Here is a 26,366-nt window from a genome sequence, read left to right on the forward strand (position 1 = left end):
GAAGAAGAAGAAGAAGAAGAAGAAGAAGAAGAAGAAGAAGAAGAAGATCAAGAAGAAGGAGAACAAGGACAAGAACAACAAGAAGAAACATCTCTTGAGATGTTCAGTGGTGATGGTTGCACACTACGGTGATCTACTGGCCGGTATTTACAGTTAGTAACATCATAAGTTGAATGTTCCATCGACTTCACCTTAATAAACACATCCTTGTACTTGTACTTAATGTGAGTCATAGGATTGACATGAACAAATGGGGAGCAGTAAAGCTGGTTCCTCACTTTGATGTCTGCCGTGCAGCTCTAATGAAAATTAGAAGGCCTTTGAAGGCTCCCCACAGCGATGAAGCCGCTAGCTGCATTTGCGCTCTTTTTCCCATCAGCCTCTAATCTGGAGTAACTACTGTGTAGTTTAGCATGAGGCAGTCTCTCCAGGATCTAAGGCAGAGTTCACGCACACTAACCTCGATGAGCATCTTCATATTCACCTACAGGATAGCCCCTGCTTTCATCTAGACACTGTGTGCTCCTCGGTGTAAGAAGGACCACGACTCTTCCATCTAGCTGGCAGGGGTCTTGTTCCTACTCTGAAGGCCTTGGAACACTAATTATTGAAGGCCTTCTGCCTTTTTTTTCTTTGCCTGTAGTGTAGTTGTATGAAAGGAGTACTGAGGGTTTAGGCTTTTGTTCTCCTCCAGTCTCTGACTGAGGACTTGTTAACTAGAAAGCACTTCATATGTAGCTGAACTCACCACTCCCTGGGGGCCCATAACTGTGTCATGACTTCACTTCTAGGACTCCATGCCTACTGCAGCCTTCTCTGTTGTTAGAGTAACTTGAATGAAAGGGGAGGGCATGTGGACAGGGGAAGGAAGAAAACAGAGAAGAAATGATAACCGAAGCCAGCCGAACATATTTAACACCACCACAGATTACAAACTGCCTTTCTTAAAGGCCAGCCACTTGCCAGTCCTTTTGAGGCTTTCCATTGATTTCACAAGGAACTAGGTCAGGCCTGCTTTTAACTGGAGAGGCCTCGTGCTGCAGGTTTTATTTTACTGTGAGGAATGGATATTAAAAATTGATGAGGAAAGCAAGTCTCTTCTTAATCAGCATCTGGATAAAGACATAGTGAGGGAACCCATGGAAAAGTGAGTAAATGGGCAAGCGTTTCCACAACTGATTTTGTGTCTGTAGCTTTGCCCTTACAAATATTATTCTGGAAGGCCATTTGTCATAAAAGCCTTCTCTGTGTCAGTTAGTCTGTACTTAGGAATTTGGTATTAGTTTTATGCCTTTGTGGTGACAAAAGCTTTTAAATAAAAATTGAGTGTTTGCTACTTCTTCCGAGAGTTCTGTTTTTCAAATCTCAGCTTAACTTTGGAGGATAGAGACAGTTCATGTAATCACATTAAAAGGAAATCAAAATATGTGTTGCATTTGAAAAACGTGCCAACATGATTGTCATTCTCCTTGCTGCATGAGGCTTGGCCCTCTATGTCATGAACACAGCCTGTTTGCTCTCAGAGTTGCTAAGGAAAGGTGTGTCTATCTGCAGGATGGCTCTTCACTTTTCTCCACCTCTCTGCACTTCCCTCTGCCTCTCCCCACCTTCAGCATTCTGCAAGCCGCACAGTTCCCATGGGAGCAGAAAATGCCTTAGTCGTCTTCAGTCCTTTATGCCCCAGACAGCAGGTACCAGGATTATTCACTTAAGATGTCAGGTCCTTCATGCAGCTCTAACTGAAGAGGAAGGTGCCCAGACAACAGCAAGGACCTCTGGCATTTTCACTCCTTTTCATCTCAGTCACTTAAAATGGACTGCATATTATTTCTAGTTATATCTGGAGTCCTGTGCTCCCCCCTTTAATGTGCATAAAATTAATGTCTTATATGAAAAGTTCATGTATTACATTTTTTTTAAGTTGCAACAATCTTTAAGGTAAATTAAAAAACAAAAAACAAAACACAACCAAATAACAACCAAACAAAACAGCCAAAAATCTGTGACTGCAGGAGTTTTTCTTACCTTAAAATACTAGCAGTTAGTTGGAAGTTCATATGTTGCCCCAAAACATTGGAATACTACTCTTTTACACACACACACACACACACACACACACACACACACACACACACACGGACACTTGTACACATATACAATTTGAGTCCCCAAACTCTCTTATAGTACATTAAAGTAGTTTTAAAGCTATTTGAACAATAACTTTTAAATAAATGCATGAAAATAAAATATTCATGCTTTATCTTTTTGATTTTTTATCTTCAGTTTTCTAAATATTAAACAGTAAACAGGCTGTACTCAATGCCACCTGTAGCTGGAGAGATGGTTCAACAGTTAAGAGCACTGGTAGTTCTTCCAGAGGATCCTAGTTCAATTCCCAGCACCCACATGGCAGCTCATAACTGTCTGGAACTCCAGTCAGGAGATCTGACATCCTCACAAAGATGTGTGAAGGCAAATCACCAAAAACATAAAATCAAATAAATAAATTATATTTAAAACATTTAGATTTGAAAAAAATTAAGAGCTCCAGTATCAACTGATAATGTAATATATATTATATATAGTAATATTCTGTAAAATACACTCATAAAGACCATGGACATGGGATGAGCACAGTATATGACCCTTGAATTAAAAAAAAAATTACCATGTAACTAAGTTCATTCATTCACTGTACATTCATTCACTCAGTCTTCAAGATCAACATACATTTTATAAGTTGTCCCTGGTCTAGGAAAAGTGCTAGCTCTTACACGCAAACTACATAGTGTGTCCTATTCTCCTAATCATACCTTTACACATACATCATTACAATACTGTCATTCTCATGCCAGAATAGCTTCTAACACAGAGAGGAAGAGAGCTTTCATAGAGGAAGAAAGGACTGAGTACAAAAAGGGTCCTCACAGAGGGTGTTTTATGACACGGGTAGTAAAAGAAAAGCCTTAATGGTAATAATTGACAAGGTCAGTATGTCATGAAACAAAATGTATTAATTTGCTGCCTGTTGCACTGTCCAAAACCGGCTATGGTAAGGAAATGATTTATTCAGCTTCAATGCCTTGCCATAGTCAACCACTGAGGAAAGTCAAGACAGGAATACAAGAAAAGACCGTAGAAGAAAGCTACCTAGTGGCTCTTTTTCTCTGGCTTTCTTGGCTGCTCTTTCTTTCTTCTTTCTTTTTCTTTCTTTCTTTCTTTCTTTCTTTCTTTCTTTCTTTCTTTCTTTCTTTCTTTCTCTCTCTCTCTCTCTCTCTCTCTCTTTCTTTTTTTATAGAGCCCACACCCACCTGCTCAGGGATGACAGCACCCACAGTGGGATGGACCCTCCTATATCAATTAACAATTAAGAAAATGTCCACATACATGCTCCAAGGCCAATGTGATGGAGGCCATTTCTCAACATTATTGTTTTCTGGGATAGCATGTCTCTAGCTAGCTTCAAGTTCAGAAAAACTAACCAGCACAAGGGTAAAGGGAACCGAGATGGAAAATAGACCAGAGTCAGAGGATAAGTGGGAAGGGTTTATGCTTTAGGGCGAGTAGAGAGGAACTGAGGTTGAGATAGGATGGAAGAGGAGAGCTGTAGACACCAGATGCAGACCATGCCCTTGAGTGGAGACCCATGGCTAGATGTAGGGTGAGCCTTTTTTTGTCCTCTTGAAACATTAGTAGGATCTTTTAATAATCTGTATCAAGTCAAAATGAATCCTTCACCATTCAAGTAAGATGATCAATAAACTAGTAAAGAAACAATGTGAATTTCCTAGGTTTGAAATGTCTCAGGCCATTTTGCCATTTTCAAGCTTTCATCTTCTGACAGCTCTCTCTTGATGTTAATCACTAGTAAGTGGCTAATAACTAATCTGTCAAAACAGTGAAATTAGCATGCCTGTATAAAGGCTAATTTGACATACAGAATGTGTAACTCGAACAAAGCAATGCTTCCTCTCAGCTCTCGTCATTCTCCTGGGGGCCGCTAACAACTAAATCCTTCTAGCCATTTGGATATTTTACTCGTGTTATCAGAACAAAAAGACACTACCATGTAAGAGTCCGTGTTAGACCACAAATGGATGTTATGATCTGATCTATTCTTGTTTAAAATTATTACTATCATTTATTCTTTCATAATCACATACATATATACGTATATATTGTGCACATTGAACACAGTATCCTCCCTCATCTCTACTCTTCCTGAATCCTTTCTTCTTTCCAACAAGGCCCTTCCTACCATCAGGTCATGTGTGTGAGTTTGTGTGTGTGTCCAATTACATTTAATTAATGTTAAATGCATGGATATGGATGCTCAATTTTTAATTGAGCAAGGGCAATCTGAAGTGGCTACCATTGAGGAATATGACTGCTCTTCCCCAACTGACCGTTACCTACCTGGAGTTCTTAAAAACTGTTTGTTCTCCTTTCTTATTCCTTCTTGTTTAGTCATTAATCTTATAGGCAGAAAATAGAAAAATGTTATCTTTCTGAATGCAACTAAAATTGGAGCAAGAGAAAATGTAGGGAAAAGTCTTTCCTCTGTTATCAGTTGTCAGAAGCAAAGCTCAGATGTCTCAATTGAAGTAGGCCACCCCATGCACACACTTCAGCTCAAAATTTTTGTGTACACTTAGCTAGATAGAATGCACATATTCAAAATCCATGTCACCAACACTCCTTGCTCTCCTCCCAGGTACTCATTAGAACTTTCAGTCCTTTCCTTTGGGAATAACAATGGCCCAGATTCTCCAGTTGGTTGGCTTTTTTACTAGGAGTGAAGTATTTAATTAACCTAACTCCCATCTGCAAGCTGCAATAATGGGCTTGCTTCAACCACGAATCACCACACACTGCTGCAAACTCCTTATTAAGTCTGGAATTGTTATTCATTTACAAATTTCTGGGGAAAATAATTTTTAAAAAATATGAAAAGCTTTTAAAATATTTTATAAGTGAACTCAGTTTTACCTGAGAACGCACACACACTCGAACAGCTACTGGCTGATCACAATAGTTCCCTGGGTTTCCACACTGCTTCTTTTCAAAAGGATTAAATGACTTACTTACAAGAGGTTTTCATTCTTCTATCTGTGTTCAATAATGCATAATAGTAAGCAGATTGGAATTTCTTCTTTAAGGTGTTAATCTCTTACTTTCTTTTATAAATGCACCTTTAGAAACATTCTAGACATCTGAAAGGGATCAATTTTCACAGCTCATTCATTGGTCCAGAAGCTGATGATGATTTGACATCTACAGAATGGCTCATATTTAAATGCTTCATAGTTATAGTCTTTATACTTTAAAAAAATATTCTAGTTAAGTATGCCTGAATAGAATGGTTCTTTAAATCATGCCAGTTAAGAGTGTAAGCAATGGATGCAGTATTCACCGTCACTTCTTTTGTTGAATGACTATATTGATTTCAGTGTGACATTTTCTAGGTCATAGAAGCTTACTTTTAAAAAAACTTAATGGTTAAACATTTTTTATATGATTTCTCCTGTTCAAATTCAATAGCCCTCTTAAGTTATAATGCATATTCACTCAAGTTCAAGTAAGAATATATCATGCTTTGACTCTGAGAAATGCACAGCAGACCAAGTATTACAGGAAAGAAGATGATTGTAAGGCATAGCATAGTCTACATACGTTTTGTGTTAATAATATATTTTTTAAGTTATGAGACATTATTATACGTTACAAATCATCACAGAAGTACAAGGAAATTATGCAAAAGCACTATCAAAAATAAAACTCTAAGTTGATGGACTCTGGGTAGAAACTCCACAGTGAAATACTGTTTTATGGGATTTTAGAGGAAGCCCTTTCAGCAAGTGAAGACTTCAGACAAGAACATTCAGAGGTTGGTCTGGGAATTGTAGGTCACCCAGAATTCGAGAGAAGCACAAAACACAGAAACAGAGGAGACCTCAGTTTTACTGCCTAGTATTTTTATTTGATGAGTAGGAGAACTATGCCATGAAAACCCTATCCAAAATCTCAACACTTTTTGGCTGGTGAAGGGATTCTGGCTGGCGTAAGCATGGCGAGCAGGGTTTTGCGGACCTTGCCCTTCCTCTACATTCCCTCTGCTTTGCTAAAAACAGTTAGATTATATTCCTGAAGCTACCTCGCAAAGTCTCTTTTCTTATTTGGCCACTTACTTCTCCTGAGGCTGACGACTAAGATTCAGTTATCAAAGTATTGCGGTCCAGCAATCAAAAGCCCCCGTGGGTGCACCTCATTGTCGTGCCCAATCAAAATATACTACTGAATCTTAGCCCATTCTGACAGAGACCTCACCCTTCTGCTCTTTTTAAAAGTTACACCTGTCAGGTCATTTGCTGCTGTTTTTCTTCCAGAGCCAGAGAGCAATCACTTTAACCTTCATCCCCACTCAATAAAGGATATCTCTGTGAAAACAGGTGTTTGGGTGTGGTTTGTGCCTAAAACCAGGTCTGGAGGGGGACACCCAGCTTTACAAGTGTCTCCTTCAGTTGGGCCATTTGGAAACTACTTCTTCTGACATCTAGTCTTATTCTAAATCCCTAGATCACTTAGTTAAGTAGAGGCCATGCATCTGGAAACTTCATATTGCACTAGGAACCCTTTTACCTAAATAGGAGTTTGTGAATTATATTTGTCAAAGCTCTCAAAATCCATGAGAGTAAATGAAACCCAGGAAATAAATTTTCTGTTGCATCTAAAAGAACAGGAGGAAAAGAAATCAGTTGTACTATATTTCACCGGTGTGACTTAGGCATGACTGAAAGAGCCTTAAAAAAATAGACCAGTGTAGTTAATGTCTGAATTGTCAGTGTGGCTGAGTTTGAGAGTCTAAAGCAGCAAGGGTTCTTAATGGAGAGAATTGGTGGTTAAATTGCTGACAAGAAATTGCACTTAAAGATTCAGCAGCCAGTGACTATAAACACTAGGGATGAACATGTCTGCTTGTATCAGTCAAAGACAGCTGCAGCAAACCCCCAGAAAGGTGAGCAATTATTTATGAAATTATGTTTTCTTCAGTGATTCTGAACCGCGATTCTAGGATAAACTGCATGAGGAAAACAGACAATGTCACCAGCCCAATTACCAAGGAGTGGAGAGAATTTTCAAAATCAAGGAATTTTAGTCATTCTTTGGTTAACCTTATCATCCTGAATAGACAGTCTTTTGGGTTTAAAATAAGACTGATTAAATAGACCAGGCCAGCACATTCTAAACTATGCTGTCTGATTTTAATTTTAAAGGCAAGTATCTAACTGGGCAGATCCACAGATCTAAAGACAACAAAGGTGCTCTTGAAAGCATTCACTAATGGTCTGTTGGACTTCCTTTTACCCAAGTTAGTTTCTGGATCATTTGCTATGAGGCTGTCATTGCCTTTAGCTCTTTCATTGTTGCTGCTGTTGTTATTGTTTGTATGTGTATGACATATGTGTGGTGTATGTGTGTGTGTGTGTGTGTGTGTGTGTACACACATGCAGAAGCCAGAGGAGGACATTGAATATTCTGCTTTATCACTCTCTTTGTTCACCTAAGACAGAGTTTCTTACTAAACCAAAATGTAGGCAGATAAAGAAAGAGGCCCCGTGGATCCTCCTGTCTCTGCCACTCAAAGCATTTTTATGATTAAGGGCACCTATTCCCAGGGTTTTACATGGGTGCTAGGGATCTGAATACAAGTTTTTAAGCTTGTGTGGCAACTCTCATACCTTCTGAGCCACTCCCTAGACATAGCTTAGGTTTTAGATGGTTGTTTTAATTTCCCTTGGTGGAGTCATGGACCATCAAGCGATTTTATAATGGTGACCATAGTATGAGCAGCCAAGGACAAGAAATGCTAGATTGCTGAGGTCAATGTACCTAGTGACAGGTCAGGACTGAAAACCTCACTGTCTCTATCAGGTTAGTTTGTGAGCAGGTCCGTGGGGAAACTTTTAAAAAGTTTTATTTCTTTTTCTTTTGAGTGTGTTTGGTCTGCATGCATGTATGTGTGGCACGTGTAAACCTGGTGCTCATGAAGACCAGAAGAGGGCACTGGATCCCCTGGAAATAGAATTAGGTGTGGTTGTAACATGACTGCTGGAAACTGAACTTGGGAACTTTAGAAGAGTAGCAATGTAACTGAGCCATGTCTCCAGCTTCTCTGAGGGATTTTCTTGTTTGTGAATTTATCTGGATGGAAAGGGCTCACCATGGGTGGCACCATCCCGTAGGAGGTGTCCTGGGTGTCTAAAAATCCTCGATAAGTGCACCGGAAAGTGAGCCCAGCCAAACAGTGTTTCTCCAGTTTATGCTGTACTTCCTTGGCTATAAACTGCATCCCTTGGCCAAAGATGATGCTGGTGAAACATGTTAGCAGGCTTACCTTCAGGTTCCTGCCTTACTTCCTGCCTTCACATCCTCAATGATGAATTGCAACCTAGAACTCTAGGTCAAAGGAATCCTTCCCCTCCTTAATTTGCCCTGTGTCAGAGAGTTTTAGTACAACAACAGAAGCCAAACAAGAAAATACAGGATCTCTTTTTATATTGTTAAACGTAATGCTTAAATGTATAAATTTTATTTTACATATCCTTCTTTAATTGATTAAAACCAACAAGATTCTTTTTTATTATTATTAAATGCTTTACAGTTACTTGGCAATGAGCAAAGGGGAAGGAATCATACTTTTTTTTTGAATCATACTTTTATTCCCTAAGATGTAAAATAATCCTAGAATATTAATTAAAAACTTAATTATGCTTGAGTCATGCAGTCATGCATCTTTCACTACTTTGTGTCCTGCATTCTGGGCTTATGATAGCAACAGGTGTGTCCCAGTAGTCAGGCTGGGCTGAAGGAGAGAAACTGTCACAGAAGGTTCAGTGACAATCACCAGCTCAATGGTCTTCATTAACAATTTTGTTTCTAGTGCATTACATGATGTTTCTAAGAGCATTCCTGATTTTTTTTTTAGCACCAAGTAATAATTTTTCTATTTTACTCTAAATTAAAGGAAAAATAAAATTTTGATTATTCATTCCTACTCCTCATTCCCCCCTCCCATTTACATAGAACAAAATGCCAGGGCTAATGAAGCTCAGAGCACGACTCTTTCTGAAGGATTGAAACACAGCTGATAAATTATGGAAAGGGGCCTGGACCTTGGCTCCCAAAGGCTGCAAAGGACTAAGTCATTCTCCCATGCACAAGCTTTAATTACAAAACATGGAAATCCCTTTCCAGGTCTTATAGTGGTGTCTCTGATAGGTAGTCCATGGATTGATAATAACAGATGGATATTTTTCCCCTGAAATAACTTCATTAGTTAATTGTCTCTTTTACACATAGTTTTTTCAGCTAATTGGCACAGCTGCCAGCTGGAGGCGTTAAGGGTCTCCCAAGGAAGCTGATATGTAGGGAGAAAGTCCAATAGTTTCACCAATTCTAAGTGAAACTCCTGATAATTTCACAGGAGAATTTTGTATCTTAGAAGTGAATCATTTCTTCGCATTTTTCTCTTTTATCCTAAAAGCATTACTTGGTGTGGCTCTGTGTTTTGGTGCGTAGTGTTTGATTTTTCTCGACAACCCCAGTCTGTCTTGTAGACAACGGCAGCATTCCGGAGTGCCAACCAGTGACTTTTACTAGACATTGACATTGTCAAAAATCCCTGCAGGCAAAAACTGTTGGAATTCACAGCTGGTCTATAGATAGATTGCTCCTAGAAATGTTGAGGGTGTATATGAGTGATTTGAGGTGCTGAGGTTACAGGCTCCTATAATTTGTGTTTTATGTATTTAACATGAAATACAGAACCCCTCTAATTTTCAAATTCAATGCTTGGAATAATTTAAGAGAGTATATATGTGCATATATGTATAGATATAACTCAAGCATGTCTGAGGTATCAAAAACTACTGCTTTTCAGTTATGACATAAAAATATGGGGGAGATATAATTTGATTAACTAATGCATTTGTAAATCTTTCCAAGTAAAGGAAGTAAAATCAGAAAAATCCACTTTTAGCTACCCAGTAACTATAGATTATTTGAGGATGCCATGGTCATCTTCAGTGTCAAAAGTGTTGGGGAGTTCTTCTCTTCCTCATATAAATAATAGAACCATATAAATAGGTCACCAAATTACATGGTGGGCTCATTTGACATAAGTCTAGGTGCCTTAAGCATTTTAAATCAAAACAAACAAAATGAAAACTAGTGTGACTGAATGAACCAGACATGGAGAGAGTTGACCCAGCTCATCCCGAGACATTCTGCAGAGTTATGGCATCAGGCATGCAGGGCTCATGAAAGAGCTATGGCACCCAGAGACTGAAGTTTCCTGGTCTTTAAAGCTCACTAGTGCCAACCGTTTTCACACGTTAGTGATAAAAGATTTATTTTATTTATATTTGGGTCTGTGTGGTATGTGGTGATGTGTGTGTGTGTGTGTGTGTGTGTGTGTGTGTGTATGTGTGTGATGGTGGTGGTGGTGTGTGTGTGTGTGTGTGTGTGTGTATGTGTGTGTGTGGTATGTGGTGTGTGTGTGTGTGTTTGTACATTTGTGAGCTCTGGGGTGTGATAGTAGTGGTGGTGATGTGTGCGTGTATATGTGTGTGTGTGTGTGTGTGTGTGTGTGTGTACATTTGTATGCTCTGTGGTATGATGATAGCGGCGGTGGTGTGTGTGTGTGTCTGTGTGTTTTCATGTGTTTATAGTGGTGTGTATATGTGTGTTGTATATATGTGTGCAGATTCCAAAGGTCCTTGAGTAGGAAGCAGAGGCATCTGTGAACCGCACAATGTGCAAATTATCTCAGCTGCTGAGACACCTCTCCAGACGCTGCCGTGGTGTGTACTGGGGAAATGGTGTGTCTCTTCTAGCTGACAGTGAAGGGAAGCCTGTGATAATATGAACTGTGTAGACTGAAGTAGTTTTTACAATATAAGGGATATAATATAAAGCTTATATCAAAGGAAAGAAATCCAAACTTTGTCCAGTTTGCTTTCTGTCCTGAAAGACTTTTTCTGGCGGTCAAGTTTGAGCAATCGTACTATAAACGGTTAAGTTTTGACTTTGAATAATTCGCAGTGAGAATGGTTGGGCTTCTCCAAATCAGACCTTTTACCTAAAAGTCTTATGGTGTTCACCATTAAACTTTTTGTGATCATTGTAAGAATTTTAATTTTAGCCTTAAAATACCTTTTTTTTTTGGGGGGGGGAAGGATGTGTTATAACTGCGCAGGCTGCCATTTTTAATCTTTGTGCTTAGTTCCCATTCAAAACAGACTATTTCTTTTATCATGCCGAAATTTAAAAAAAAAAAAAAATGTTTGTGCTCTTTGACATTGGAGCTAAAAGGACTCGGAAGCAAGCCCCGTGAGCTTTGCGTGTGCCTAAGGGGCCTTGCTTTGGGTTTGAGGCCAGCACAAGAGGTTGTTGCTCAACTTACTTTCTGCAGGCTCTTTGGACCTTCGGCCGCTGGATGACTTCCGAAGCAGGCTCCGCCCTGAGGTAAAAAGGCTGGTGAGCTCCTCCAAAGGACTGGTGGGTGTCCTGGACCTGGAGCCGCTCTGCACAGCACTGTAGGTGTTCACGGCAGCGTTGACCATCTTGGCCCCATCTTGCGACACGGGTCTGGGGGTTGAGTGAGGCACTGAGGGAGAACTCCTTGAGAGGCTGCTGGAATGCACAGCGTCATAGGGGGGAGGCCTCTTGAGGCTCAAGGGTGTCAGGGACCTCCCCATGCTGACGGGGGACGGGGAAGTGGAATGACTTTTTGGATAGCCGTGGGGAGACTGGGTCCTGTACAAAGTGGATGGCGGCGGCGGAGGGGATGAGGAGAGCACGGACGCTGTAGGAGCAGGGCCCAAGGCTCCACTCTGGTCTTTAGCATGGCTGGAGCTATGTGATGGCAGTGAGGATGGACACGCTCCAGGTGGCTGCTTCATATAAGACACATTTTCCAACACAGGAAGCTTTGTGACCTCCAGAGGGGTCAGTGGAGACTCATCAGAATTGGGAGAGCAGTGTACGGGGGCTGGTGGGAACACCAGCAGGGGCGGTCTATGAGAAAGCAAGTTGGGGAAGGGCGGGGGTATCTCGCAAAGCCCCTTAGGAGTACATGGTCCTGAAGACTTGACGAAGTCCAGGTCAGGCACCGTGGGCGTAGCACACTGCGAAGAACAACTGTGATGATCAAAGTCACATTTGGAATCATGGCCCAGGTCATCAAAAATGGGGTATTTCATCTCCTCGTACACAGCCTCGCTCTGGTCATCATCTTCCTTCCTGAAGTCTCTGAGGATGTTCCCCACCATCTCGATGTACACAGGCTCCTCTTCTTCGGGGTCTGCAGCGGGGCTGCAGACCTGGGACAGGGATGAATCTCGAGGGAGCGAGGTCCTCCTTGGCACATGCTTTTTGATGTAAGTTTCATCGAAAGATGTACTAAGTTGAGTGTTGGGATTCCGTTTCGGTTTCGGAGGGGGGATTTTCTTTGAATATTCGTCACTGTGGGGTCTTGGCTTGGCAGACACTGAAAGAAAAAAAAGAGGGGTTTTAGGAGGAGTAAAAGAGGTGAATATAATAGGAAAGCTTTCAAATTTGACCCGTGTTTGAGTTTTCTGCAAACCTTTGATGCAAGGAGTAGTCAACTTCGCTTTTAGCGCGAGTCTTAGTCAAACAGAAAATCTTGACGGTTGAATTGTACCAACTCTCAATTTCAGACTATTATCTTCTTAACCAACATTGATAAGTGCATTAGACCCAGGGCTGGTTACTTCTCTGCTTTGTGATGAGGAATGGAACACTTACAGGTTAAGGTTCTTGGATAACAATGTATAAAAAAAATAACTCAGAAGGATTGAGTGAGACTGAAATTGGGGGTCATGGGAAAAAGTGATGTATGTTCACATAAATGGTCATCAAAAACAACAGAAACTGAGATTTTTTTTCTAGTGTGACTGTAACAGCTGCTCTCCCCTTTCATTTAGGAAGAAAAAGTCTTTCTCTGCTGGATTTAATCTCTGTCCTCATGTAAATGAATAGCTGCTGCGAAGATGGATCCAAGACCTCAAAGAAATTGCTATGAACATCTTATGAGTCTACATGAGTTACTCTCTCGATCGCCTGCTACACTTTAGGTAGTTTTTATCTGCTCTTGTTCAGAAGAGATCTTTGGATATCCCAAAAGCTCGCTTGACGTGAATTTATTATTGATGTTCCCCTCTCACATCTGAACTCCCCATTTGTTCATAAGCTTCAGTAACTGCTGGAAACTGGAAACTTGTGACAGATCTTTATAACAATGAACCACCTCCCTCTAGGCTGCAAGTCCTATTCCTGTTCCACATCTTTTAACAGAAAATAAACTTCTGATCTGCATTAAGGCAGATCCAGGTGGAAAATGCCTGCAATTAAAGTCTGGTGTTTTTCATGCAGGGAAGATGCTGGAGTCTTGTTACTGTCTTACCATCTCATTGTATTGACTGGCACTTATAATGGTTGTCCCCTGGTACAATGTGTCAGAACTAGTTGCTTAAATAGACAGTAGTACAGAGGTAAGCTGACATCAGAGTTTACGGGTACCAAACTTGGAGACAGTTAACAAGACTACTCTGTGATTTGCAGATTAAAAAGGGGGTCAAGTCACAAATCAAGAAATGTTGAATTCTCCTTTGCTGTTTTCAAATCACATTGCTTATGATACAAAAGCTTTTCTAACATTTACTAAAATATAGGAATACTTCTAAGTGTTAGTTATGTGGCTGCATCCATTGTGTCTTTAACATGAAGCTAATCAAATATTCTACATTGACTATGTAGTTCATTTGTCTGGGCATTTCACAATTTCATATATTCTCTTCTATTTGCCATGATGATGACTATACTCAGCACAGTCAGCTTTTCAAATAATGTTTTTAGTGCATCTTGACTTTTTCTTTAAATCTTACTCCCAAAATGTTGTATAATTATATATTGCACTCCGAAAGGCTTTTCTACAATGGCTAGTTCCCAAACAATTTATACAGAGAGACTATAATTTGTTTTTATAAGCTTTAAAACACTAGAGCAGGGCAGATACCAACCCTCTAAGCTATTTTGCCATTTCCCAGCTACACATGTCATGTTATTTGCTTTATTCATTCCTATCTGGGTTGCTTCTGTTCTACCAGTCTGTCCTCATGCCACATGCTCATGGTCCATTCTGCCCCACCATGACTTCCTTCTTTCTGGCTTCCTCTCCTCATGGTACATCATCTGCTTCCTTTTCCTCTCTCACCTCCAGCACCATGATCCCTCTAAGACCCAAAGCCCAGGAACCTAAGTCCTGCCTACCTCCCTTCTGCCCATCCTAGGCTACAAGCAACCATATTAACCAATCAGGGATAGTTGGGGAGTGAAGGTACACAGCATCATTTGGGGTATGTGAGAATGTGCTCTTTTGGAGTGTAACCAGATCTTGGGGGGAGGCAGTCATTAGCAATTAAACAAAAGCACCAGACCAACACCTGAGACCAAATTTGTAGTTATTCCCCAAGGAACTAGCCTAGTGGAAGCCTTTATTTTCCTATGTAAAGTGTCTACAGACATAATGAAGTGAAAACTAGCTAGTCAGTTACTGTGTAGAAGGGACCAAAACAACCACTAGCTTTTCCTTCCATTATTCAACTTGGCATGATTCTTATTGCATTGAAAAAAAAATAAATCAGATTATGCACACACACACACACACACAAATCCAAATTGGAATAAAGTAAAGCTATCCCTGAACAAGGCTAACTAAGTACTGGAAGGATTTTTGAGAGAATGAAAACTTCAAAGAAAGTCTATCCAGAATATTCTTTGAAGATTATTTCCTGTTACCTCCAACCACAAGGAATCACTTAAACAAATGACACTGCAAATATATTTCTCTTTGGATGTTGGGTTCTAAAGAGGAGTCTGAGACTGAAGAGCCCTAAGAGTAAGTGTTGAAGCTGAGTCTTGAATTTGGATGTTGCTACCACCAGGATGGTGATCACCGTTCCTTGTGATCTGACTCCACAGTCTCTGATTTATGCCCACACATAGACTGCCTAACTGATCCACTTTCTGGATGCTTGGTGCTTGTCGCTAGCACTCACTTCAACATTCTTAGGCCCCGCACTTCCTCAGCTCCCAACCAGAAGAAGTGATTCTCTGGCTACCCTTTCCAGGGAAGCCCCTCAGGTATCAGGAGGCACGCTTCTTCCCCCTTCCCTTTCCTGATCGGCGGAGAGTGCCCAACTCCAGCAGACTCATATAAAGCTAATAGTCATTTCTCTGCTTCTTCCGAACTAGCGCCACACACTAAATTTGAATTGGGAGAGTAATGATTTATTTAGAGAACAAATTATTAAATAAAGTACAAATAATTGAATCCATTTTCTCAGCATTGGAGGGGAGGTGGTTCCTACACTGTATCTTTATTCCATGAACCCCCGGAATCTCAGAACTCATTTTGGAAAGTAAAATTAGAATCTTACTTATTCTCTAAGGATTGAACTTTGCTCTTCATTTCCCCATGTATCATAGGGTAGATCAATGATAATATATTTCAACCATCATACTTTTAAAGTATATCTATCTATGGAAAAGTTTGAAAATCTAGGTAACATCATCCTATAATTTATTCAACTTTAATCTATTTCTGCTGAATTAAAAAGTAAAGAAAATTAATTCTTGATGTAATTTTTAAAAGCCCTTGAAATAGTCTTTAGCTACATATACAGATGTAGAATTTTTGCTAATTGAAGCCACACACATACACACAAGAAGATAATATGAACTGCATTTCAATTCTCAACGTCTAACTGAATTTAACCATAAGAAAAGGGTGATTTTATCATTTTAAATGAATTTTAAATTGTTTCTAATAAGCCCAAATATAGAAGCAATAAATCCTGTTCAGCTTCAGAACACAAATTTTGAAGCTTAAAATAGTATAATGACAGTCTCATTGAATGAGCAGAAAGTGACATTTTTGAAATGTAGTACCTGAGCACAAAGGTTATGCATGGCTTTCAGTCATGCCTAGATGATCTGTCTTTCACAGTTAATTTTGGAAATTCAGCATGTCCTTTGTCAACTTACCCTTCAGAAATACATCTTTTGTGTGTTTTTAAAAGGGTAATATAAAAATATGCTTTAGTATCTGTCAGTGTACAGAGCCCATGAGATAAAATAGGAACACAGCACAGGTTGTGTTTCTCTCCATGGAAACACTCTGTGACCATAGAATTCCAGAGTTTGAAGGACAGTTAGAGGTTTTCAGCCCAGACATTCATTCATTTAAAGTTTATGTGTATGTTTATTGTTTGTTCTTGGACAATCTCACAGGTCTACATAATGTATATTATCCATTCTTACCCCACACTTCCTGCATCCTTACGTTCCATGTTCAACTACCTCTTTCCCATTAATCTCTCATGTTCGTGTTCATTCGTTTTATTCCTTTTATTTTGTGACTCACTCATTCAGGGCCTTTTGTGTGGCTATGGGTTTAGAACTATCAGTTAGAGCGTTGCTGTGGGCACACAATAGAAGACTCTCTTTCTACATCTCTCTGAATCTATCAATAACCCCTAGTTTAACAGGCAGGGCTCTCTAAACCTCTCCCCCTTCCATGACTGATTGTAGGCAGGGTCAGTCTTGTGTGGATCTTGTGCAGGTAGCTAGAGTTGCCAAACTACATATTGCTGAAAAGCAAATATGAATTTCTTACCAACTATGTTATTAGAGAAGAATATTCCAAGCTCAAGTTAATATTTTATACCTTCAGGGACAAGCAAAGCAATATGGGAATTCATTATTATAATGCTATGTAATTCATTATCATATCTATGGTGTACTGTAATGTATTGTTTTAAATTCATAAAACAAGCAGAACCAAAGTGCTTCATACTTTACTGTAGAGACTTGTTTAAGCAATAATTTAGCCTGGAAATAATGTCCATGCTGTGTGATTCTGGCACAGGTTGATTTTGAAGGTGAGAGACACATTTCCCACTTGCAGGGGGAATTGTGCTCACAATAACTCTCTTCACAACTCACAATTCCACAGCTTTGAGAGATATTTTTATTTTCACAGTCACTAGCTCCAAAATACTATCAACGATTTTTTAAAGATGTTTGCTAAAGAATGAAAGTTGCAATGTCTTTCTTTGGTCTGCTTATGGGAGGAACAAGAAAGCATGATAAAGGCATAGGGCAGATAAAGTTTGAAATTGTAGGGTCCATGCTACCCTTCCAGATAAGGTGCCAAAACAAGCAGAGAACTCAGATTAGCATTTGAGTGGATCCAAATAAACCAAGTCTGGCTACTGGTTTAGCAATGCCTTCTGACTTTTAGAGACTCACAGCTGGGTGGGGCCTTGAAGGATCTTTGGCTTAAAATCGAAGATTGGATTGTAACCCAGCTCGGATTGGCTTGAGATCCATCACTATAGGGACGTTAACTTAAAAATGTTTTTCATTGACTTCTTTTTTCGGTTGATATTCCTGGGAGACCTGCTCTTTTCTGAAGATAAACTGAGAAGGAATGGATCTGGGGGAAAGGGAAGTGGCTGGAAGGGGGAAGGGGAAACTACTGTTGGGGTGTAATATAAGAAAGAATAAATTAAAAAAAAACTAAATTCTTTCCCCCCTTCTCTTCCACACATATCTCAAAATGTGTGTGTGTGCGTGCGTGTGTGTACATACTTTGCAAAAGGCAAAACAAACAAAAAAACACAATGCTATTCTACTCCCCAGGCTACTTGTAGTAAAATAGACTTAAGCTCTATCACTTTTGTTTTAAGACAAAACTAGGGTAGGTTTGAAGGTGTAAACACACTTTATATGATGAGGGTCAAGGCTGCTTCTTGAAATTATACTTATATTGAGGTATGTAGACATACCCCATGCCACACATAATTCTTACTGGCACTTTAAATTGGCAAAAAAAAAAAAAAAATTCTCTCATAGTCTCTCCTATCAGTTCCCTTTAGTTCTATCAGCGCATGTTGTTTCCTGAGCAGTGAAGTCTTTTTCTAACTTCTTTCAAGAAATCTACCTACCACGGAATGGGACACCTAAACTCTCTGAGCACGCCATGCTGGCAGAAAGCCCAGGCTACCCATAGAGAGAAGAAAACAAAAACAAAACAGTAGCAACAATGAAAAGCCAGCTGAATGAGCCCAGTGAAGATGTCTTGCTCACCTCACCCCTGCCTCTGAATTATTCCATATAAGGCAGAAGACATTCAGTCATATAACGACCATCCCCCACCCTGTACACTGGTGGATTTCACCAACAAAACCGTGAGGAAATATGATCCTGTCTGTATCATCACTAATATAATACAATAATAATATTATGTCAGACATCTTCAACCTGTTGTCCATGAGCTGCAGGTATCAATCAGAGGGTAGTCAGGAATGTAGCGCAGAAGAAAATGATGAACTTACTTAAAACATTCTGACTCAATTGTGCATTTATCTGGTGTCAACTTTGTAGATAACAAGAGGTTTTGTGGCTCTTATACACCTCCTTAGGAAGCTCCTTATGCAGTGATACATACTTGAAATGATTATCGGGAGTAATACTGGTCTAGCCTAGACTAGCTTCAGGGCTGAAAGGCAGTAAAAGCTTGGAGGACAATGTGTCAGATAGCTGCATGGTTGTTACGTAAATTGCCACAGCAGGTAGGAAAATGGGGAATCTGTGTTGCAGGTTGGGGAAAGATTAGGGTGATTGTTGTCCGCTGACACAGAGAAATACAAAATGGACATAATAAAATTGTGGAGAGATTCAGAGGGATATGGAAGCACCAATGGGCTTCTTTTAGCTATGCATGAAAAAGGACAACACTAAAGAAGGTTGCTGAGAAAGGAGCTGCTATCTCTTCAGGTAGGGATGAAGGGAAGTGTTTCTAGTGCTGCATTTTGTCTTTAACTTAGGACACAGAGGAGGGCTTTGCAGCCAGTCCTGAAGATACCTGATAAAACAGGATCAGATGAATGGGGAGGAGGTCCCCCCTATCAGTGGACTTGGAAAGGGGCAAGGTGGAGATGAGGGAGGGAGGGAGGGACTGGGAGGGAATGAGGGAGCGGGACACAGCTGGGATACAGAGTCAATAAAATGTAACTGATAAGAAAGAAATAAAATTAAAAAAAAAACCCAAAAATAAATAAATAAATAAAGAAAGAAAGAAAGAAAGAAAGAAAGAAAGAAAGAAAGAAAGAAAGAAATTGGCAAAAAAAAATCTCTCATAGTCTCTCATAGTCTGCCCTTTTGGGGCAGCAAAACATTCTAAAGAAAAATAGGTTCAGCCTAACATCAAATTCAGAGCCAGACCAGCAAAATCTTGCTATGAGGATTAAATAAATCACAATAAAGGCTATACAACTCATTGTTGAAACTCTAAAATATTTTAGATCATAAACTCAGGGATTTTAGCATCTTATTAGTGTTGTACAATCAAGTTACCTAGCTCAATCTGTTATTTTGCTTTTCATTTAAAATGTATAAAGGTGATATACCACCCAGATTTGCTGGAAACAAATCGAAATTTAAATAAAAGAATACTTTTTCAACTAAAATGTATGAAGACTGCAAGTTAACATAAAATTATTCACTGTAGATACCAGGGCACTTCTTATGAGAGAGTAATTTGGGGAGAGAATTTTACAAACCAAGAGGCAACTAATAAGCACAGAAATCTAAGATTTAGTCAACCAATGTTTTCTGATGTCAGAGTATAAACAATGACTACAAGTTATTTCTGAGAGGATGTGGAGCATTAACTTTTAGGTACCTTGACTTGCTTTTCCTTTAATTTTTTTTTCCACAGGTATACACAGCAGGTTTCTTGTTTCTATTATGCCAGCATGGTGGGTTCACATAGCTCAGATAAATTTTACTTTGTGTTCAAAGGCTTTTCATAGTAGGAACTATAGCCAAGGAGCTCCCCCTGAGAAGCTGTGTCAGAGGAGACTGAATTCAAGCCAATGTCAACAATACTTCTGTATTTCCACCAGTATCAACTTGGGGATATTTTATCCACTAATTCTGTTCAAGCTAGAAGGCAAATAGTGGGAGACAAATAATCTTCAAAGACAGCCATCTTTAATCTCTTTCTTCCGATGAGTCATTAATCAACAGGTAGGGGTTGCCTCTTCCTGCCTCAGGCTGGAGTTGTACTTCCCTTGACCAATAGAAAGCAGTAAAAGTGACTTATTGGGTCTCAGAAGGAAATACTCTTCACATTCCCAACTCATTTCCAGTGTCATGTACTACATCCAAATGAAAAGCCCTAACTAACATCACAGAGATTAGAAAAGCCTTTTGTAGAGGTAAAATCAAGTCTCAGAGTAATGAGAAATAATAAATTATTGTCTCAGCTATGGCATTTTGAGTCAGCTTAGCATACAATTGATAGATGAAATAATCCAAAATTAATATCCTGTGCATGGAGATATCTCAGAAAAAGGCTATTGCCATTTTAATAGTATTGAGGTACATACTGTATTCTGAGGCTACAGAAGGCATCTTTCCAGAATATAGAAATTAAGGAAGTAATATTTCTTCCTGAATATTATCAATTTACCAAAGGGTGACTTAGAGAAGAGATATAAAAAGAGGTTACATACTCTCCGGACCAAAGGCCTAGATTAAAATCAGAGTGAAGGAATTAACATAAAAGAAAAGAGCAAACCAGAATAGAGCTAGTTATACACAGAGAATGAAAAGCATAAGACTCACAGAGCAAAGCTTGGGGTCCAACAAAAGTTCTCAGTAGCTCTAGATATGATGTATATCTCTGTTATGGGCACAGCATGCTGGCTGAGACCTAAGTTGTATCTTTATAATTCTTATGGGGCATTTGTTTCTTAACTTAAGATTTGTTTCTGGAGATTTTAATAGTTTTAATTACTAAAGTGTATGTACGTGTTTTTGATTTAGTAACTAGCATAGTTGAAGTCTGCCTTCATACAGCCATCTCTTTTGAGCTTGGTTATTAGGATTCCCACTGACTGTGTCTGGCTTTCACACCATCATTAAGTCAAAACATCAAAAGGGAAATGATCGTACCTGAATATGGCTGTTTCCTTTGTGTTATTCAGACATCAGGTTGAATGACACTTTTTCAGAGTATTTTTCATACTGACCCTAGCAGCTACCAATATCAGTTTCTTCTCTTGCTTTCTTGATTAGTTCAAGTGAATTAGGTATGACTGTGCAAGTATTTCTCCTTACCACACTTAACTCTACTCTCTATAGGACGATGAATGGTTCTATGTGTGGAATAATCTTTTTCTAATCTCTAAGATATGGATATAACCTAGAACCTCTGCTCAGATGTAGCCTGTGGTAGTTCAGTAACCAATTGGTTTCCCATAGTGAGGGGAACGAGGACTATTTCTAACAGGAACTCAATGACTGGCTCTTTGGCCTCCCCACCCCTCAAGGGAGGAGCAGTCCTGTTAGGCCACAGAGGAGAGCTTTGCAGCCAGTCCTGAAGATACCTGATAAAACAGGATCAGATGAAGGGGGAGGAGGTCCCCCCTATCAGTGGACTTGGAAAGGGGCAAGGTGGAGATGAGGGAGGGAGGGAGGGACTGGGAGGGAATGAGGGATTGGGGCACGGCTGGGGTACAGAGTTAATAAAATGTAACTGATAAGAAAAAATAAAATTTAAAAAAAAGGCTGGAAAATTGTAAACATGTCTGTGGTCAGTATTTTTCACTGTTGAGTGAGTGTGAGACCTGTGACATTCTTATTGTCAGCTTTAAGAACTCAAGTGTTCTCTACTTGAGTATTCTCCAGCCATGAGGGCTGGAGTATCAGTCTCAGAAAAGAACCCTGGTCCTAGATAGGAGATTACCTAGAACCCCTGCACAGGTGTAGCCCATGGCAGCTCACTCTCCAAGTGGGTACCCTAGTAAGGGGAACAGAAGCTGTCTCTGCCATGAACTCAGTGGCTGGTTCTTTGACCACCTCCCCTATCAGTGGACTTGGAGAGGACCATGGGCGGAGAAGAGGAAGGATAGGTGGGATTGGGAGGGGATGAAGGAGGAGGCTACAGCTGGGATACAGAATTAATAAACTGTAATTAATAAAAAAAATAAAAAATTAAAAAAAGCCATGAGGGCCCCTAGAGTTTGCCATGTTTTTAGGCATTGTTTGACTCAATAGGCAAGATGATGAGACCAATGAAGAGTTGGCAAAGGAACTGTGTGAATGAGGGAGGGGTTAGTGAAGGGATACTCAGATCATCCATGAGGTGGAATAAGGAGGGACAAATATTTTATCTGCCAAAAAGAAAGGCTAGAAAGAAAGACAATTCTCCTTTTTCAGTCACCGTCAGACTCCAAGGAAAGGCCAGAGAGAAAAATGAAGATACAATAAAGGGGAAATAAAGGTGGATTCTGTAATGTATAGGGTCTAAGGATTTGTTAAACCATGTTCTAGGAATCAGGAGTCCTAGTTGCCATTTCCTGGAAAAAGCTTTTTGTTGATATAAAGCTTAGCATAACAAAGCCCCTACAAAAAAGATGGTGCCAATGTACTATACATTCCTTTGTATCCCCCATTCCATGATTGGAAGCGACACTGCTGGGAATCTCTGTGTGGCAGGAAAAAGAATACAGAATACACAACTGCCAACATGATGTTATCTAATAGCATATCAGAGAGAGAGAGCTAGCTCATCCCTAGGCTGAATTACTGTCTCTGTGTTTTTCCATAGACAGCATTTCTTCACGCTTCTCCGCTATGTGTGTTCACAAGTTACATAGTCATTTTCTTCTTTAATGTCTTCCTGAGATGAAACCTTTCCCACGCTCTAAGGTCCAATTCAAATGACACTACCTCTTCCCTTTCCCCCTTTATAAATTCTTCTTTTTTATTTTTTATTTTTTTTTCTATATTGTACTAGAATAACTGCTTCTCTCTCCTAGGTATTATGAACTTTCTGACAGCAGAATTAACTCATTCTTCAGAACCCCTAAAACTTAACACAGATTTGCTCCCAATAGACAGCTGATCAATAATTACTACCAATAACATTCGTCAGAGAATAAACTACAAATGTATTATTCAAAGATTTCAAGTCCTTTTTCATATATATATATATATATATATATATATATATATATATATATATACCTTTAATTCATTTTTAAGCTTCTTTTCCATCTTCAGTTTTATAAATGAAACTTTATCTTCCAAAAGTTTTTGGGAATGCTTAACCTTAAACATGAGCTATGTTTAGAAAAAAATGATTTAAATATATATTAACACATATTACTACAGCTTCCCCAACAATGAGTGCAGCAAATGATTTTCTCTCTTAAAAAAAATCACTCACACGCAGGGGCCATCCAACTATTAGGAACTCCAAGTTAGGAAGACACAAATTAAAAAGGTAGGAGCATCTAAGTTAGCAGATCACTAGTCATGAGCCTTTTTTTTTTTTTTTTTTTTGCTTTAACCAAGTACTCTTAAGTTATCTCTGTAAACTGACAGTAGCTATCATTTGCTGCATCTCTGCTTGCAGTGAAAGAAGTCACCAAATAAGTTGATTTCCTGTCTTGAGGTGGAATATGTGATAACATCAAAGTGCCCATGGAAAATGCATGGTCCTGAACACCCAATAGACGCTCAGTTAATTTGGATTTCACCCAGGAGGATATTATGTTGAGGGGATGTAAGATGGCAGAGAAATCCGATTAACGATTAGGACATTTCTCCTGTCCCTGGGGCGACCAACCCTGTAGAAGCCAAGTCCCTGCAGTTCTACAGATACGGTCCCCTGGGGATTATCCTTTGTAACTTTGTCCTGGTTGTGATATAAAGATAGAAATGTTTGTGATCTTTGTAAGTATGTGAGATCACAGGGAAAGCAGCTTGAATTTCCAAAGCTGCAAAGCATTTTTTAACTGCACTGAAGCTGTGGTGATGTTTGCTGTAAAGGAATTATAACTTCAAAGATGACTTTAATACCATTAAAATTATTATGATTGCAGAAACTATTTATTTGAATCCTTATTTCTTTTTAAAATTTATTTACATTTTAATTATTTTTTTATTAATTACAGTTTATTCACTTTGTGTACTAGCTGTAGCCTCCCTCAGTCCCTCCCAGTCCTCTCTCCCTTATCTACTCCCGTGTCCCTCTCCAAGTTCACTAATAGAGGAGGTACTCCTCCCCTTCTATCTGACCCTAGACTATCAGGTCTCATCAGGCCTGCTTGCATTGTGTTCCTCTGTGACTTGATAAGACTGCACCCCCTCAGGGGGAGGTGCTCAAAGAGCCAGCCACTGAGTTCATGTCAGAGAGAGTCCCTGTTCCCCTTATTAGGGAACCCAGTTAGAGACTGAGCTGCTGTGGGCCACATCTGTGCAGGGATTCTAGGTTATCTCCATGCATAGTCCTTGGTTGGTTGGAGTATCAGTCTCAGAAAAGACCCCTGGGCCAAGATGTTTTGGTTCTGTTGCTCTCCTTGTGGAGCTCCTGTCCCCTCCAGGTCTACCTGTTTCCCCCTTCTTTCATAAGATTCCCTGCACTCTGCCCAAAGTTTGGCTATGAGGCTCAGCATCTGCTTTCATACCCTGCAGGGTAGAGTCTTTCAGAGGCCCTCTGTGATTCCTTATTTCTATCAGTGTACTTTTGCAAGATTTTTTTTTTTAATTCTCATCACATCCCCCTGGGGTTGACATACTGTAAATTTTATGTTTTCTGACATTAAAATTTAGTTCTGAAAAAAGTTGAACCACATGCTCAAGTTCAGAATCTGGCTCTAAACCCAAGCTGTCTGACTCTCCTTGTTGCACCATCAAAGAATAACTTGCCTATGAGGATGACGGTTTATAGTAGTTTTGCAAATACAAAGATAAGTGTTGTTATGTAGCTATTTCTTTCCATTTAAAACATTTCCTCCTATAGGATGGATGGAGACTTAGAAAACCCAGAAAACTAATGACATTTATAGAAAGCTCATGCAAACTTGTGGAGCTTAGAAAATTCCAAGATTCAGAAAGATTCTCTCTAATGTTATAAGAACAGTAAACAACGACTGGGACAGAGAACAGTCTTCAAGGGAACAGACTACACCAAGGGTGTCACTGTTGTGACCTGTCATTCATGCTGTGGTAGGCGCTTCTGTGACACAGCACCTTTGAGATGTTCAAGTCCTTCTAAGTATTTTTACTTCATGTTCCTATAAGTGACCCCAGGGCATACATAGGTTCACCAAGTTGGACTCTTTCGAAACTGTCTTTGGTCTGCTGTTGGCGCCTTAACTGTGATTAACGGACATTCATCCACATCTCCCTGAGAAAAGTCACACAGCAGGCAGGTTTTAACCGTTGTTAACCTGTTCTTTTGTGAACTGGCTTAGTCTTAATTTACATCAAATTTAGCCATAGTATAACCTAGGGAAAGCAAAGAAATTCTTTAAGCCATATGGAATGGAACTGTCAAATGAAAATAGCAGTGTTTCCTTCCTCACATGGCCATGTGAGGATGTTAAAAGGTGCTATATTGGAGGCATCTGTCATACTATGTGTGACATAGGAAAGACTCAAAACGCAGAGGCAGTATCATTAACGATTATTGTCACTTTCTCTATAAAGCTCCTTCTGGCTGCATAGAAAACTGTGTAATGAGAGCACGTGCTTTCACCTATACTGCACAACTGTTTAACATGGTGCAATGAAAATTAATGGTGCCAGCATCAAAGAACCACCAGCTCCAGGAAATTGTAAAATGAATGATTACCCAGATAAACATAGATTTTATGTTCATTGAACTGTCAGATCAATATTCCACTTTTCTTGTACAACAGGTTTCAATTCTGTGGCTGTCCACATTTTAGAACTCAGTTTACTGTGAAAAATAGAGCATTCTTTTGAGATTATTTGCTATCAGAGTGATGTCGGTGTTTTCTTGTCTTCCTGATTTTTCAAATAATGGAAACTATAATTAAGTATCTTTATAAACACTGCCTCACAGATTTTTGATGAAGTTTTAGGAAACAGGTTACAGCAACAAAATAAATATGCATAAAACAATTCTTATTATTTTTGGTCAATTTTATACACATGCAGAATACGTGCTGATTAACCCCCTTTTATCTCTTATCTTCCTCCAATACTGTCATCTTCTCTTCCTCTTTCCTACCTGTATTATTTCCAGATTCATGACTTTGAATTTTTTGTCTATTTGTGACCCATGTAGTTCAGCCCTGACCATCTGTGGCATCACAGGATAGGGGCTATTTGTGGAACCTGAATAGTACCATGGGATTATGTGAGATCTAATGTTTATTCAAATAGTTGTGATGAAT

The 26,366-nt window shown here is 39.5% G+C and overlaps 1 protein-coding gene across 2 annotated transcripts in view; it reads right to left on the minus strand.

The window, feature by feature from the left end:
* Nyap2 (neuronal tyrosine-phosphorylated phosphoinositide-3-kinase adaptor 2) overlaps positions 1–26,366 on the minus strand; it is a 237,756-nt gene that overhangs the window by 83,372 nt on the left and 128,018 nt on the right. For both annotated transcript variants that reach the window (XM_055616833.1, XM_055616834.1), the window contains exon 4: positions 11,465–12,550. In XM_055616833.1, the coding sequence (XP_055472808.1) occupies positions 11,465–12,550 (1,086 nt within the window). The remainder of the gene's footprint in view (positions 1–11,464; positions 12,551–26,366) is intronic.

The sequence above is a fragment of the Psammomys obesus genome, unplaced genomic scaffold, assembly GCF_907164565.1.
Source record: "Psammomys obesus unplaced genomic scaffold, mPsaObe1.curated_primary_1811, whole genome shotgun sequence".
Classification (NCBI taxonomy): Eukaryota; Metazoa; Chordata; class Mammalia; order Rodentia; family Muridae; genus Psammomys; species Psammomys obesus.